Below are 14,058 nucleotides of genomic sequence, written 5' to 3'. Positions count from 1 at the left end.
GGTAAGAACCCGGTATTATGTGTTTTAATTATGGATTAATATGACTAACGATATGTCACTTTTGTCCCTAGTTCAACTTCGTGGGCAAGCTGCTGGGTCCAAAAGGCAACTCCCTGAAGAGATTACAAGAGGACACCATGTGCAAGATGGCGGTGCTAGGCAGGGGGTCCATGAAGGATAGGCAGAAGGTAACAGTTTTTGACGCATTTATAACGAAGGTTAAAATGAGCCGTGGAAGTCCAGTTGGTAGAACGCTTGCCTCTCACTTTGAGGTCGCAGATTCGAATCCAGCACAGCCCTAAACCAATGATTGTCGAATTTCTTTTCAAATACATATTTGGATCATAAATGATTATTGCTCGTGTGCTCAGAGGTGAAGTAAAACATCGTGAGGAAACGCACATTCCCGAGAAATGCATTTTCGGTCTAACCTAACCTAATTTTAGTTTGACAGCTTTTAAACTAATGCCATCCTTCACTTACAGCAAGTGCTAGAAAGAGATAGAGCTAGCTTTGGTCCTATCAAATTAAGTTAAAATTAGGTTTGTTGGTTGCCCGAATCGATAACCACCGAATCGGCACCAATAAGGTGGTTTGGCCCGTGGATTAACAAGAAATTTGCAATCAATGATTTACTAATTTTCTACTTCCACAGAAAATTGTTCTGGGATAACATTTACATAACAAAAATACAAAACAAAAAAGAAATAGAAGAGTACAATATTCATTGCGAGGAAATCTCTTTCAGGCAATGTTTGAGTACTTATAGGAAATATTTAATATTACATGAGAACCATCCATCGCGTCAGACAGGGTAATGCGGGGCGGAAAGAAAGAGGGAAACCACTGCCCTGTTCCCATTGGATATATTTGATAGATTTGCGGCCACGATTTAGTCGTAATGATTTTTTATTGTTTTACAACTGTCGTGCCATTCCCACTGTCATGACAATCTGTTGTCACTGCACAAAATGTCGTACAGGACAGTAGATCGTGTCTTTCTATATGTGAACACCTCCATTTAAACATATAAGCCACGACACTTAAAATTACACTATTATCTGTCGTTACGACAAAGTGGGAACGCATCCTAAGGGTAGGAAAACGATCATATGAATAGTTTTATTTTCTCCTCAGGAAGAAGAGCTTCGTGTGTCAGGCGACCCGAAGTTCGCGCACCTCTCGGACGAGCTTCACGTCGAGATCAGTGCGTTCGCGACCCCCGCCGAGGCGCATGCGCGGATCGCGTACGCGCTGGCCGAGCTACGGAGATTTCTAGTTCCTGTAAGTACTACTTCATAGGTTTGTGATAATCGATCTTCTTCTTATCATGTGGGTTGTGAGGTGGAATACCAGCCTCAGCAACCCTGGTGTCGGGGTATCGATAAACCCACATGACCACTCCCGAGTTCATAAATAACATTGAATTGATTACCATTAATTACTTTACTTAATAATTTTATTCGTAAATCATCAACATTAAGTTAAAAGCCACGCTGTTGACGGTGTAGCATTCTCCTATCTTGCCTATTAAAGGCCGATTCTTTGACTTTATAGGACACGACATTCGCCGCCTCTTTAGTGTGTTCTATACAATGTAAGCTCATCTGGGTCTTCCTCTCGTAGTGTTTTTGAAATTCGTCGTGTCTCATCGAGTGTCAATATTCATAATATATTAAATAATAATCGAATTCTTCTTCGAGACATTCAACTTACCTACTCGTTTTTTTATACATTAATACCAAAACTAGCGACTTGGCACATCAATTCCGTAACCATTTAATATTCATTTTAGGACTCCAATATCAAGAGCGACTCTGCAACACAATACCAAATAACCATAACACGGTTCACAAAAGAGACTTCGATATCTAGGAGATATCCAAACTAAATGTATTCATATTACATTTCAGTCTTGCCATCAAGAAAGCACTTTGTCTAGAAACTGATATGAACGAACTCTAGTCTATAGTATCATGATATTATTACGAGTATATTGTCAGATACATATACTAATATAAAACATAGCATCACGAGGATAGAAATATAAGTAGATGTGTAATTGAAATAAAATTTGAAACATAAATCATGTAGCTTTCTTTAAATAAATATGGTGTGAAAAAAAAGCAAAATTAAAATACTGCTAAAATTTACTTAAAAAATAGTAAAATAAAAATAAATAAATAAATAAAATATCTTTATTTCGGACATTAATCCATATATTGTTAGTATAGTGACTTACAAACTAGGTTAGTAAATTAATTTAAGTAAGGATTTAATGAAAATTAATTCATATATGACCTACCCTTGGTCCCTGAACAGCACACATGAGCCTGGACCCAGTGTTTTATAAACGGGCTGTCAGGCATCTCACTAATCAACTAACAAAACTAAAGTAAGTACACAAAATCACAATATGAGCCTTATCCTTATAGATACTGCGCTTTTGAATATAAGTGCTTGTGTATTTGGAAGTAAATAAAATAACATAACATAAGCTCACGACTATATCTCAATTTGAGTAGTCAGAGGTACATCCATCGCAAGATGAACTAAATACCCACTCTCTCTCTTCTGTTAGACCAACGTGATAGGCAGTGAGCCGTATTGCCGTCTATAATAACTTTTAGAACTTAGGTAATATGTAAAATAACTTACTCGCATAAGTTACTAGAACTAGAACTGCTTTAGTAGATATCTAAGAACCTCCAGCTTCACACCTTAACCTACAAAGGACAACTTCCCTCAAAGTTACCAACTTGGTTCATATTCACCGGTTAGCAGGTGTGCCGAATACCAATATCTAGATAACCAACCACTGGGTCTCAAATTCTGCTGCAGTTTTTAAAAGTGTATTTAAATGAAATGGCACGGCCTTGGTGGTTCAGTCTTTTGAGCTTACGATCTGAACGTCTTGAGTTCAATTTCCAGTAAAGGCATGCCGAACAAATAATCACTTTGTAACTGTTTAGTTTGGTAGCATTCTAAAAACACCCGTATATCGGAAAATAAATAATATGATCCCATTCTTCGGAAGACACGTTAAGCTCTTAGTCCCTGCTACTGTTTACTGAAGTAAGTACGTAGTCGTTACATGAACTATGTCAGCGCAATTAGGCCGCTGAATAAGAAGGTTGGCGAAGTCAGTCATCGACCTTGAAACTCAACTAAGGAACTTATCCTGCTAAAAATTAGTAGATGAAGGTCTTCATCTCCATAAGGACAGCAATATTGCTATCCCGTTTTCTCAGGGTCCGCTTACCTAACCTGAAGATTAGACAGGACTGGTTTTTAGAGAAGCGACTGCCAAAGAAATTAAGAATAATACTACGTATGGAACGATAACTTCCCACCCCTCACGAATTCGTATCGGGCGCCGAGCTGGATTTACCTCACCCCCTCTGGGTCTTACCCTTGTCTAGATGGTCGTAAGTCGTTAAGTAGAGAGGCGCGAGGACTTTCTGTCTGACGATCCAACCCGAAGGGAGAACCAGCTCAACACAGGTTAGGTCACCAACCTCCGAAATGTATTTCTCGGAAATGTGGATTTCCTCACGAAATTTTTCCTTCACCGCTGCGCACACGACAATCATTTATGATTCAAACATGAATTTGAAAACAAATTCGGAAATTCCTGACTGGATCGTACCTGCAGCCTCACAGTAAGGCTGCGTTTCCAATGACGTGGAGCTGTGCGGAGATGTGCAGGAATCGACCAATCACCGTGAGGGTGAGAGTGACAGAGCGTCTTCATTTTTCGCTCTCTCGAACGCTGTGATTGGGCAAATCCGCACATCTCCGCCCATCTCCGCGTCAGTGGAAACCTGGCCTGAAAGTGAACCGTTCTTCCAACTAGGCTACCAATGATCTTTATAAATAGATGCAAGTAGCTGCCTAATAATCAGATTTCAAACAAAATTTTGACAATCTTCGTCCGTTTACAACTTTGTCACACCTAAACAACTTTGCAAGATAGAAGGATGTACCAAGTTTACGGAATACTTCATTTCTAGTTGACGGTTTAATATTTCGATTTAGATTCAGAATTCGTTGCCTAGTTCCAGTGATGCCTTTCGATCGGATTCGATCAACAAAGTAAAGCAACAGAGAGCGTGGTCGGAAATTGGGCGTTTGGTAGATTTTGTTTCGAACTCTGCCTTGCATTTGGGTGTGATAGGTGGACAAAAACTACCACGGAGTGGACACCACGGAGCGGACACCACGGAGTGGACGCCACGGAGTGGACGCCACGGAGTGGACGCCACGGAGTGGACGCCACGGAGTGGACGCCACGAAGTGGACACCACGGAGGAGACACTTCTTGGACGCAGAGACAGAGGCAGATCCAGGAAGCTATGGAGAGACTACCTGGACACGTTTGGGACGAATTGGAGAGAGGCAGAAATGGAAGCTTAGAGGGGAGAATTTTCAAGAAATTTCGAAGAATTTTCTAGAAGTCTTTTTTCTTTAAGAACGCGATTACGTTCGTCTTATTGACTAGGTACTTGTGGCTCTTCCCATCCTTTCAAACGTATATACCTACGCACCTATGATGTGTTATCTTCTCCATAAACGTGGCAAGACGTGTCGAATCAATTGAGAACAGTAGGGATGCCAAAATGATTCTGACATACATTTACGGCGGGTCATCCATAAAACATCGTATTGGGTCGTAAAATGTTCCCAGTGTATGTAATATAATTTTACGAGACTTACAAGTTGTAAGCCAAAGAGTAGATTGACTGTAAAACAGACATTCATTGACTTTAAATGAGATTTGGAGACATTCTAGTAAACCCAGAGATTTTTTTTACAACATAGCATCATGCCCGCCGTGTCGTTGAAGGGATAGGTAGATATGTGTATTATATACACCCAATCTCTTCACTTCGCTTGCTCCTGAAGAACTTTTTTTAGTAAGTTATTTCTTCTAAGTATGATGAAAAAAAAACACAAACATCTTCATAAATTTTCCGACAGGAAATGCCACTTGAAATCAACTCAGAATCATGGTCTGAACCATCCCCTTTAATATTCATTACGGTGTCACTAACACCCATACCTACTTGTATGGCTACCTGTATGTACTTGTAAGGGGTGTAAGTAACATCGTAACGAATACTGAGAGGGAAAATTCCACTTGATATTAACTTAGAATCATGGTCAGTACCATCCCCCTCAATATTCGTTACGATGTCACTAACACCCTTTTAATAGAGTATTTATTTGGTCTTTGGCCTTTCCACGAAACTTGCAGGATTATGATCGAATAATGTAATAATATTATTATGTATTCAATGTGGTTTAATGTCGTTTTACAATAGCAGCGTTTTATAGGGGCGTCAGGTGCGCTTCAGCTTGATTTTATGTTCATTTTATGACCTTAAAGTTTACCTGGTTCAGTGGTTCCTAACCTGGGGGTAATTACCTCCTCAGAAGTAAAACGGAAATTCTAGGGCGGTAACACGGGATGGCACGAAATAGTATTAAAACTCTTGTTACATTAAAAACAAAAGCCAGAAACCGTCTGAATGTTGAGCATGACATGAGATGCGCGTTGAGTGAAACCGAACCTAATATTGTCAAACTTGCGAATGCAAAGCAATTGCAACCTTCACACTAGTTAACTCCGAGATTTATATATTACTTTACTAGTTACCTTAACATGCATTTTCTTACTTACATCATCACCAGCCCATTAACGTCCCCACTGCTGGGTCACGGGCCTTCCCTATGGATGGATAGGGAGATCGGGCCTTAAACCACCACGCCGGCCCAGTGCGGATTGGTGGTTATTAACGACTGCTAATGCAGCCGGGACCAACGGCTTAACGTGCCTTCCGAAGCACAGAGGAGCTCGAGATGAAAACTTTTTTTTGTGGTCACCCATCCTAAGACCGGCCATTGCGAAAGTTGCTTAACTTCAACAATCGCAGACCAAGCGCGTTAACCGCTGCGCCAGCGAGCTCCTCTTACTTACATAATAAACATAAATATTCGTTCGAATTTGTGTGGTCTTAATTATTTTAAATTAGGGGTAAAACTCAATTTCCATACTTGTTCACAGGGGTAGTGACACAAAGTTTAGGGACCACTGACCTAGTTGTTATGCCCGTTTGGTTTCCTTGATATTGAAGTGAGTGTACAATGTGTATGTTCAAAGGATTTAAAAATATTCATTCATCATCATCTCCACATCGAAACGATAATGTTACGTATAGAAGGGACACCCTCCGCCCCTCCCCAATACGACCTTGGAGCGAGATTGATTTACCTCATCCTCTATAAATATCATCATCATCATCATCATCTCCCCAGCATTATCCCGTCTTTCACAGGGTCTGCTTACCTAACCTGAAGATTGGACAGGTCTGGTTTCTTACAGAAGCGTCTGCCTGTCTGACCTTCCAACCCGCGAAGGTACAACCAAAAAAACAATGTTTTTGTTTTTGAACTTAATTGAAAATAATAAAAAAATAAAATAAAAAAAAACATGAATTTTGCGACGGAAAATTCCACTTGATTTTAACTCAGAATCATGGTCCGAATCATCCCCCTCGGTATTCGTTAAGATGTCACTAACACCCAGTATTTTCACATAGGTTAGTGGAACAACTTTCAAACAAAAAAGGAAAGAAAATAAAATACAAAATATTCCTAGAATATACCACGACAAACTGGGATAAAGTCATTTGAAACGTAAAACATCGGCGAGTAACGGAAGTGAAACGAACCAACTTGGATACGGAAACAAAGTTTGACCGCAAGGCGCAGAGTTTATTGGTAACGGATTACATTAAGGGGCCAGATAAAGGCGAGGACCGCTCCAAGGCGAGAAGCGAGAATTCATATTACTTTCGATAGTGGATGTATGCCACGGCCTCCGTGGTCTAGTTGATGAGCGTTGGGCTTGTGGCGGACCCAACTAGGTGGCTAGCTAGTACCGCCCGCATGCAACATATGGCGCCACATTCAATAATGCAGTCTAAAAGCAGTCGTGAAACGCGATAACGAACTTTACACAGCAAGACGCATATATACAACTTCCAACATAACACCGTTGGATCGTCGTTCCCTAGTCACACTACCAACTCGTGACTAGCGGGGTACTATGCTCTGTTCGGTACCCCGAAGACAACCTTTGGCGGCAGCACATCCTCGCCGCCAAAGGCTCACGATCCGAAGGTCCCGGGTTCGAATCCAAGTTAGGACGATATCACAAAAATCACTTTATCATCCCTAGTTTGGTTAAGACATTACAGGCTGATTACCTGATTGTCCGAAAGTAAGATGCTCCGTGATTCGGAAGGCACGTTAAGCCGTTGGTCCCGGCTACTACTACTTACTGATGTAAATAATTATGTAGTCGTTACATGAGCCATGTCAGGGGCCTTTGGCGGCTCAATAATAACCCTGACACCAGGGTTGATGAGGTTGGTAATTCACCTCACAATCCACACGATAGAAAAAGAAGAAGTGTACTTATGTATGAAAACTGAAACGATACAATTATTGTCGCGTTCGGAACGTTTTCAGTAAGTATATCGCTTCTGTATGTCGATACCGTTACCTATGTAAGTGCCTCTATCTACTCAGATGTTCACCCTCATTTTATTTAAGCTTATCCGTCAGACAATATACATACATACATAAACTCACAACTATTTCGCACCAGGTTAGCAGAGACCGGCTACTACTACTATAGTATGCCATTTGCTTCGATCCTGACACGCTTCTCTATCTTCCTCCACATTCAAATTCAAATTCAAAAATATCTTTATTCAGTAGGTAACTTAGTTACACTTTGAATCGTCAATTTTTACATAACGAACGTCTCATCCGCCTAAAATTACTGCAGCTTCTCACAACCTGTACAGCCGGGGAAAAAAAGCTGCAAGAAAAACCTCGGCACAGGGCCCTAGACGTTCTTTCAACAATCATTCATCAATCGATTCATACACTCACGCCGGTTCAGAGTAGATCGTACTAAAACTTTTCTAAGGACATCTCCAATCCTTCGGACAAGCCTCCCCGTTTAACCTCTTATCCTATTCTTAGAACCTTCTTCAGATAAGGTAAATAAAAACATGCGTTCAGCTGCGATTGTATTTTATTTTACTCTGTGGTATTACCATCCCGGGCATGTGGAAAGAGTTTTCTACAATGTAACTTTGACATTAAAATTCCCCTGAAACGGGAGTAGCTACAACGGATATTTTCCGACATCGTAACTCGCAAGAATTTACAATTCACCGAAATATGTAAAAATTGTTATTTCTCAACTTTGTAAGTTCGATTTTAAAATACACTCAGTAACGGAAATAGGTAGAAATATAAACTAAGAAAGAAACTTATTCGTAAGACAAAGTTGTATCGAACCACAAAATCCAAACCACAAGCACAGCCCGGACACTTTATACAAACAACGTTTTACACAGACACCACACATTGATGTTATCGTACACGCGCATCTGTGTGTGTGACGTCTGACGCCATACGATTCAAATCTAAACTATGTCCGAGGGGGGGTGAGGTAAACCAAGCTCAGACGCTGGGGAGCGGAGAGTTGCCGTTCTATACATAGTATTATTCCTTATTATGTGCCACAAGGCAGATGATATTCATAAAAATGCTCTGATAACTGTAATAGGCGCGCCCCGAGGAGTGGGTATATGTACAACCCCTTCGACCATATTGGCATGATGTTATGTTTTTTCCGAGACCGGTGTTCCAATTTTTTTTTTTTTGAACAAGCGATATCGCTGCAACAAAAGAAATGCTTCAAACGTTCTGTATAAAATAGCGTTATATTTTTTTTACAGGGTGTTAATGACACCGTAACGAAAAAAAAATAAGAAAGTGTACTTGATTGTATTAAAAACGATGGTAGGTGTTTTTTTTGTTGGAAATGTTTAATAAAGATTTTTTAAATTTTGCTACGCTCTGCAATGATTCCCGCCGCGTCGATGTAATTTCTCAGACACCTCCTAATTACTACATAGTATAAAACAAAGTCGCTTTTTCTGTCCCTATATCCCTATGTACGCTTAAATATTTAAAACTACGCAACGGATTTTTATGCGTTTTTTTTTAACAGATAGAGTGATTCAAGAGGAAGGTTTATATGTATAATAACATCCTCGTCGTAAATAATTTAATTTTTTCCTCAGCATTGCACTCGAGCGAAGCCGGGGCGGGTCGCTAGTTATTATAAGTTATACCTGTCACTTTCTTATCCGTTGAAAAGGAAAGGGACGGGTAATCGACAGGCATATAAGTTATGGAACACACGTCAATTTTAGGCAGCAATAAAAAGTAGATGGTGTCTACAGAAATCAGCACCAATACGGGACAACAAACAATTAAAAAAAATCGACTTGACACCAACTAAGAATCATGGTCTGAATCATCCCCCAATGTTTTCGTTACGGTGTCACTTACACCTTTTATAGCAATGACAAAGTTGCACAGAATGTATCACAAGGCATACAATTTCATCACCAGCCCATTAACGTCCCCACTGCTGGGGCACGGGCCTTCCCTATGGATGGATAGGGAGATCGGGCCTTAAACCACCACGCGGGCCCAGTTTGCGGTAAACGCGCTCGGTCTGCGGTTGTTGAAGTTAAGCAACTTTCGTAAAGGCCGGTCATAGGATGGGTGACCACAAAAAAAGTTTTCATCTCGAGCTCCTCCGTGCTTCGGAAGGCGCGTTAAGCCGTTGGTCCCGGCTGCATTAGCAGTCGTTAATAACCACCAATCCGCATACAATTTATTAGAATTTATTACATCACGTACCTAGTTGGTACAAAATTACAAACTCATCTGACATTCAGTGAACATGACTACGATACGATTCGAGTTCAGCAAAATATTCGAACCAGCTGGTGTGTTTAACGTGTCAACTTTGAATTGGTATAATACAGGGTGTTAGTGACATCGTAACGAAAACTTTGAAGGATGATTCAGGCCATGATTCTGAGTTGATATCAAGTGGAATTTTCCGTCGCAAAAGTATGGAATGGAAAATAATTCAAGAAAACACATAAATTTTCATGAATTTTCCGACAGGAAATTCCACTTAATATCAACTCAGAATCATGGTCTGAATCATCCCCCTCAGTATTCGTTACGGTGTCACTAACACCCATACCTACTTGTATGGCTACCTGTTTGTACTGGTACGGGGTGTAAGTGACATCGTAACGAATACTGAGGGGGATGATTCAGCTGATTATTCTAAGTTAATATCAAGTGGAATTTTCCATCGCAAAAGTATAGAATTGAAAATAATTTAAAAAAAAACTAAAAAAAGTCATGAATTTTGCGACGAAAAATTCCACTTGATATTAACTCAGAATCATGGTCTGAATCATCCCCCTGAGTATTCGTTACGATGTTACTAACACCCTGTATAAAGTTTAGAATACTATAAGTAACCCCTCAATGATCTGTTCCAGGACTACAACGACGACATCAGGCAGGAGCAGATGTTGGAGATGCAGATCCTGTCATCACAGAACGACCAGCGCCGCCTGACTCCCCCTGACTCCTCCAGGAGTGGCAGCGAAGAGGCACTGCCTCTGAGAGACACTGCTCATAAACACAGGGTTAGTAGACAATTTCTTCTTGATGCTATCTCCTTCTTCTTCTACATACAGGCCACCTGACTCCTGACTCTTCCGGGGGTGGCAGAGAAGAGACATTTCGTCTGAAGGTGAATTACCTTTTTCTTTATTGTAAATTACAATTATCCCCTCCGGTTGATTGAGGAGAGGCCTGTGCCCAGAAGTGGAACGTAAATGGGCCGTTTATGTGAAATTACAGTTATTACCTTTGCTGTGCCCAAATGTTGTTTATAAAATTATAAAAAAATGCTCCAGTATAACAGTAAGTACTATTTTTTTAAGATTTTGGTCTAGTGAACATAATATACCATCACGCATGTATCCGCGAAGAGTTAGGCAGACGTGTATAGTAGGTATATACACAGCTGTGTCTAAGTTCCATGCAATACCGTCTTCACCATAAGGGCACACGGGACCCGTGCCCAGGGCCCCCATTCTCGGGGGCCCCGAAGGATCCACAATTTCTCTCACACATTTATTCTCAAAACATTTTTGTCGGGCACATTACACTTTTTTCACAAATCAGAAATCTTATCAGAATGTTAGATTTACAAGGCATATCATATACTACGCCATTATATTATCGATGACTGCGACTTTTCCAAAAACCAAAAAACCTATGCTGTATTTGATTACCTATAAATGGGTTAACAGCCTCCGTGGTGTAGTGGTTAGAGCGTTAGGCTCGCGATCTGGAGGTCCGGGTTCGATTCCCGATGGGGACATTGTCGAAATCACTTTGTGAGACTGTCCTTTGTTTGGTAAGGACTTTTCAGGCTTGAATCACCTGATTGTCCGAAAAAGTAAGATGATTCCGTGCTTCGGAGGGCACGTTAAGCCGTTGGTCCCGGCTATTAGCCGTAAAAACACCTCCACCAACCCGCAGTGGAGCAGCGTGGTAGAGTATGCTCCATACCCCCTCCGGTTGATTGAGGGGAGGCCTGTGCCCAGCAGTGGGACGTATATAGGCAGTTTATGTTATGTATGGGTTCATAGGTACTTAGTAAAAAATGTAAACTAGTGTTTTTCTCTTTTTACTTTCCAATTCGCTTTCTTTACTTTCAAAAAGTCCCCAAATTCTTGTGTGCTTAAGGGCCCCAGCATAGTTTAAGACGGCGCTAGTCGGCGCTAGGTGAGGTTATTGCGATTAATCGGGCAACACCTCGACACCACGTGATACCAATTATCTACGATCCAAATGTGAATTCAAAGTCATAAAGTCGAATTCAGTGGTTTACAGCCTGAGCCAGGATTCGAACCCGTGATCCATGTGACATGGTCTCTTCACAGACGAATTTATTTGCTGGTATACTGAAGCAAACGCCCCACAATACCTCCTGATTTTACCAACGCAATCAAGGCACCTTGTCCGCACCCGACTATACCACAAATTGACAACAGGCGAGGTACAGTCATGAGCAATATAATGTACCCACTTTAGGACTCTGTCGCACTAACAAATTTGACATTTAGTGAGACTTACAGTTCAATTTGTCAAAAAAGTTAATGTGACATGTTACCAAAGTGTATACATATTAATGCTCGTGACCGTACAAACACCCGTTTCTCATTCGTCAATAGTCTTCAATACAATAGCCTTTGCACACAAACACATTGCCGAATCAATCATGTCGTATTGTATTTATCTTTCTTTATAAATGTTTCTTATAAGTAATAACGGCCTCCGTGATCCAGTGGTTGAGCGATGGGCTCACAATCCGGAGGTCCTGGGTTCGAATCCCGGTCTTCTATCGTGTGGGTTGTGAGGTGAATTACCAACCTCATCAACCCTGGTGTCAGGGTTATTATTGACCCGCCAAAGGCCCCTGACATGGCTCATTTAACGACTACTTACTTACATCAGTGAGTAGTAACCGGAACCAACGGCTTAACGTGCCTTCCGAAGCACGGATCATCTTACTTTTGAACAATCAGGTGATCAGCCTGTGAATCATGGTGGGGACATATCACTGTGGATTGTGTCCTTTCTAACATACATAAACATACATAACATAAATAGCCTATATACGTCCCACTGCTGGGCACAGGCCTCCCCTCAATCAACCGGAGGGGGTATGGAGCATACTCCACCGCGCTGCTCCACTGCGGGTTGGTGGAGGTATTTTTACGACTAATAGCCGGGACCCACGCCTTAACGTGCCCTCCGAAGCACGGAATCAACTTATTTTTTCAGACAATCAGGTGATTCAAGCTTGTAAAGTCCTTACGAAACATAGGACAGTCTCACAAAGTGATTTCGACAATGTCCCCATCGGGAATCGAACCCGGACCTCCAGATCGTGGGCCTAACGCTCTAATCACTAGACCACGGAGGCTGTTGTCCTTTCTAACATGATGTTAATAGTATTTCTCCTCTCAAACACTTCAAGTAATAGCACTTGTGCTCCACTAATGGCTCCAACAGTTTCGACTATTAAAACGAAGCACCCTGTAATTTGTAGACTAAATTATATAGCTGTAGGTGATGAGATGGTTCAAGCCATCTTGATAATTGAATTCCGCTTAGGAACTTAAAGTTACTGGTTTGGAAATCGATTAAATGGGTACTTTAGAAGTCTTGTAACGTCTCAAAGCTTTGCTGGTTGAAAACAGAACTTTTAGGATAGTTAAACTTTCCTCTATGGCGGACCTAGTTGACTAGCTAGTTCTGCCCGCATGCAAAAGATGGCGCAACCATTCAATAATCCAGTCCTGAAACGCGCTATCGAAGTTTACACAGCGTGACGCATATATACAACTTCCAACATGACATTAGTGGATCGTCGATCCCTAGTCATACTACCGACTTGTGGCTAGCGGGGTACTATGCTCTGTTCCGTACCCCGAAACCATCTTTTGGCGGCAGCACACCCTCGCCGCCAAACTTTATTTCTTATTAAAGACTTACAGTCACTTACATAAGAAATACTTACTTAATAATAAAATGTTAGAATCTAAATTCTGGAGTCGGAGTGCTCACGACCATATCCTAAATGAGGTAATTAGATGCAAGATGGACTAAATACCCCCAATCATCACTGAATTTTCTGTTAGACCGACAGATAAATGGAACGACAGTTGAACTAAAGGTTTCCACCCACTGTAAGTAACACAGTGGGGCATTTGCAGGGATTGCAGATTAGCGAAGGTTGCTGGATACTCCGACTTCAGAATTTAGATTCTAACATTTTATTATTAGTAAGTATTTCTTATGTAAGTGACTGTAAGTCTTTAATAAGAAATAAAGATTCTATAAACCTAACATTTTATTAAACATAAATTATTTCTGACTTTTTGAGATTTTGAGACGATTTTAAGGGTTCCGTAGCCAAATGGCCGCTGAGGCGGAAAGGTCCTCGAATGGCGACCACGTGTCGGACGACGCTCAGTGGGTAGGCCCGCTACAAGGTGGACCGACGATCTGGTGAAG

At 41.1% G+C, this 14,058-nt stretch overlaps 1 protein-coding gene across 17 annotated transcripts in view; it reads left to right on the top strand.

The window, feature by feature from the left end:
* LOC126376613 (KH domain-containing, RNA-binding, signal transduction-associated protein 2-like) overlaps positions 1-14,058 on the top strand; it is a 415,821-nt gene that overhangs the window by 294,600 nt on the left and 107,163 nt on the right. For all 17 annotated transcript variants that reach the window (XM_050024114.1, XM_050024111.1, XM_050024113.1 and 14 more), the window contains exons 4-6: positions 72-188; positions 1,138-1,284; positions 10,461-10,610. In XM_050024114.1, coding sequence (XP_049880071.1) covers positions 72-188; positions 1,138-1,284; positions 10,461-10,610 — 414 coding nt within the window. The remainder of the gene's footprint in view (positions 1-71; positions 189-1,137; positions 1,285-10,460; positions 10,611-14,058) is intronic.

The sequence above is a fragment of the Pectinophora gossypiella genome, chromosome 21 (genome assembly GCF_024362695.1).
Source record: "Pectinophora gossypiella chromosome 21, ilPecGoss1.1, whole genome shotgun sequence".
NCBI classification, from domain to species: domain Eukaryota; kingdom Metazoa; phylum Arthropoda; class Insecta; order Lepidoptera; family Gelechiidae; genus Pectinophora; species Pectinophora gossypiella.
Note: the sequence above shows the minus strand (reverse complement) of the source record. Positions and strands in the feature narration are given on the sequence as shown.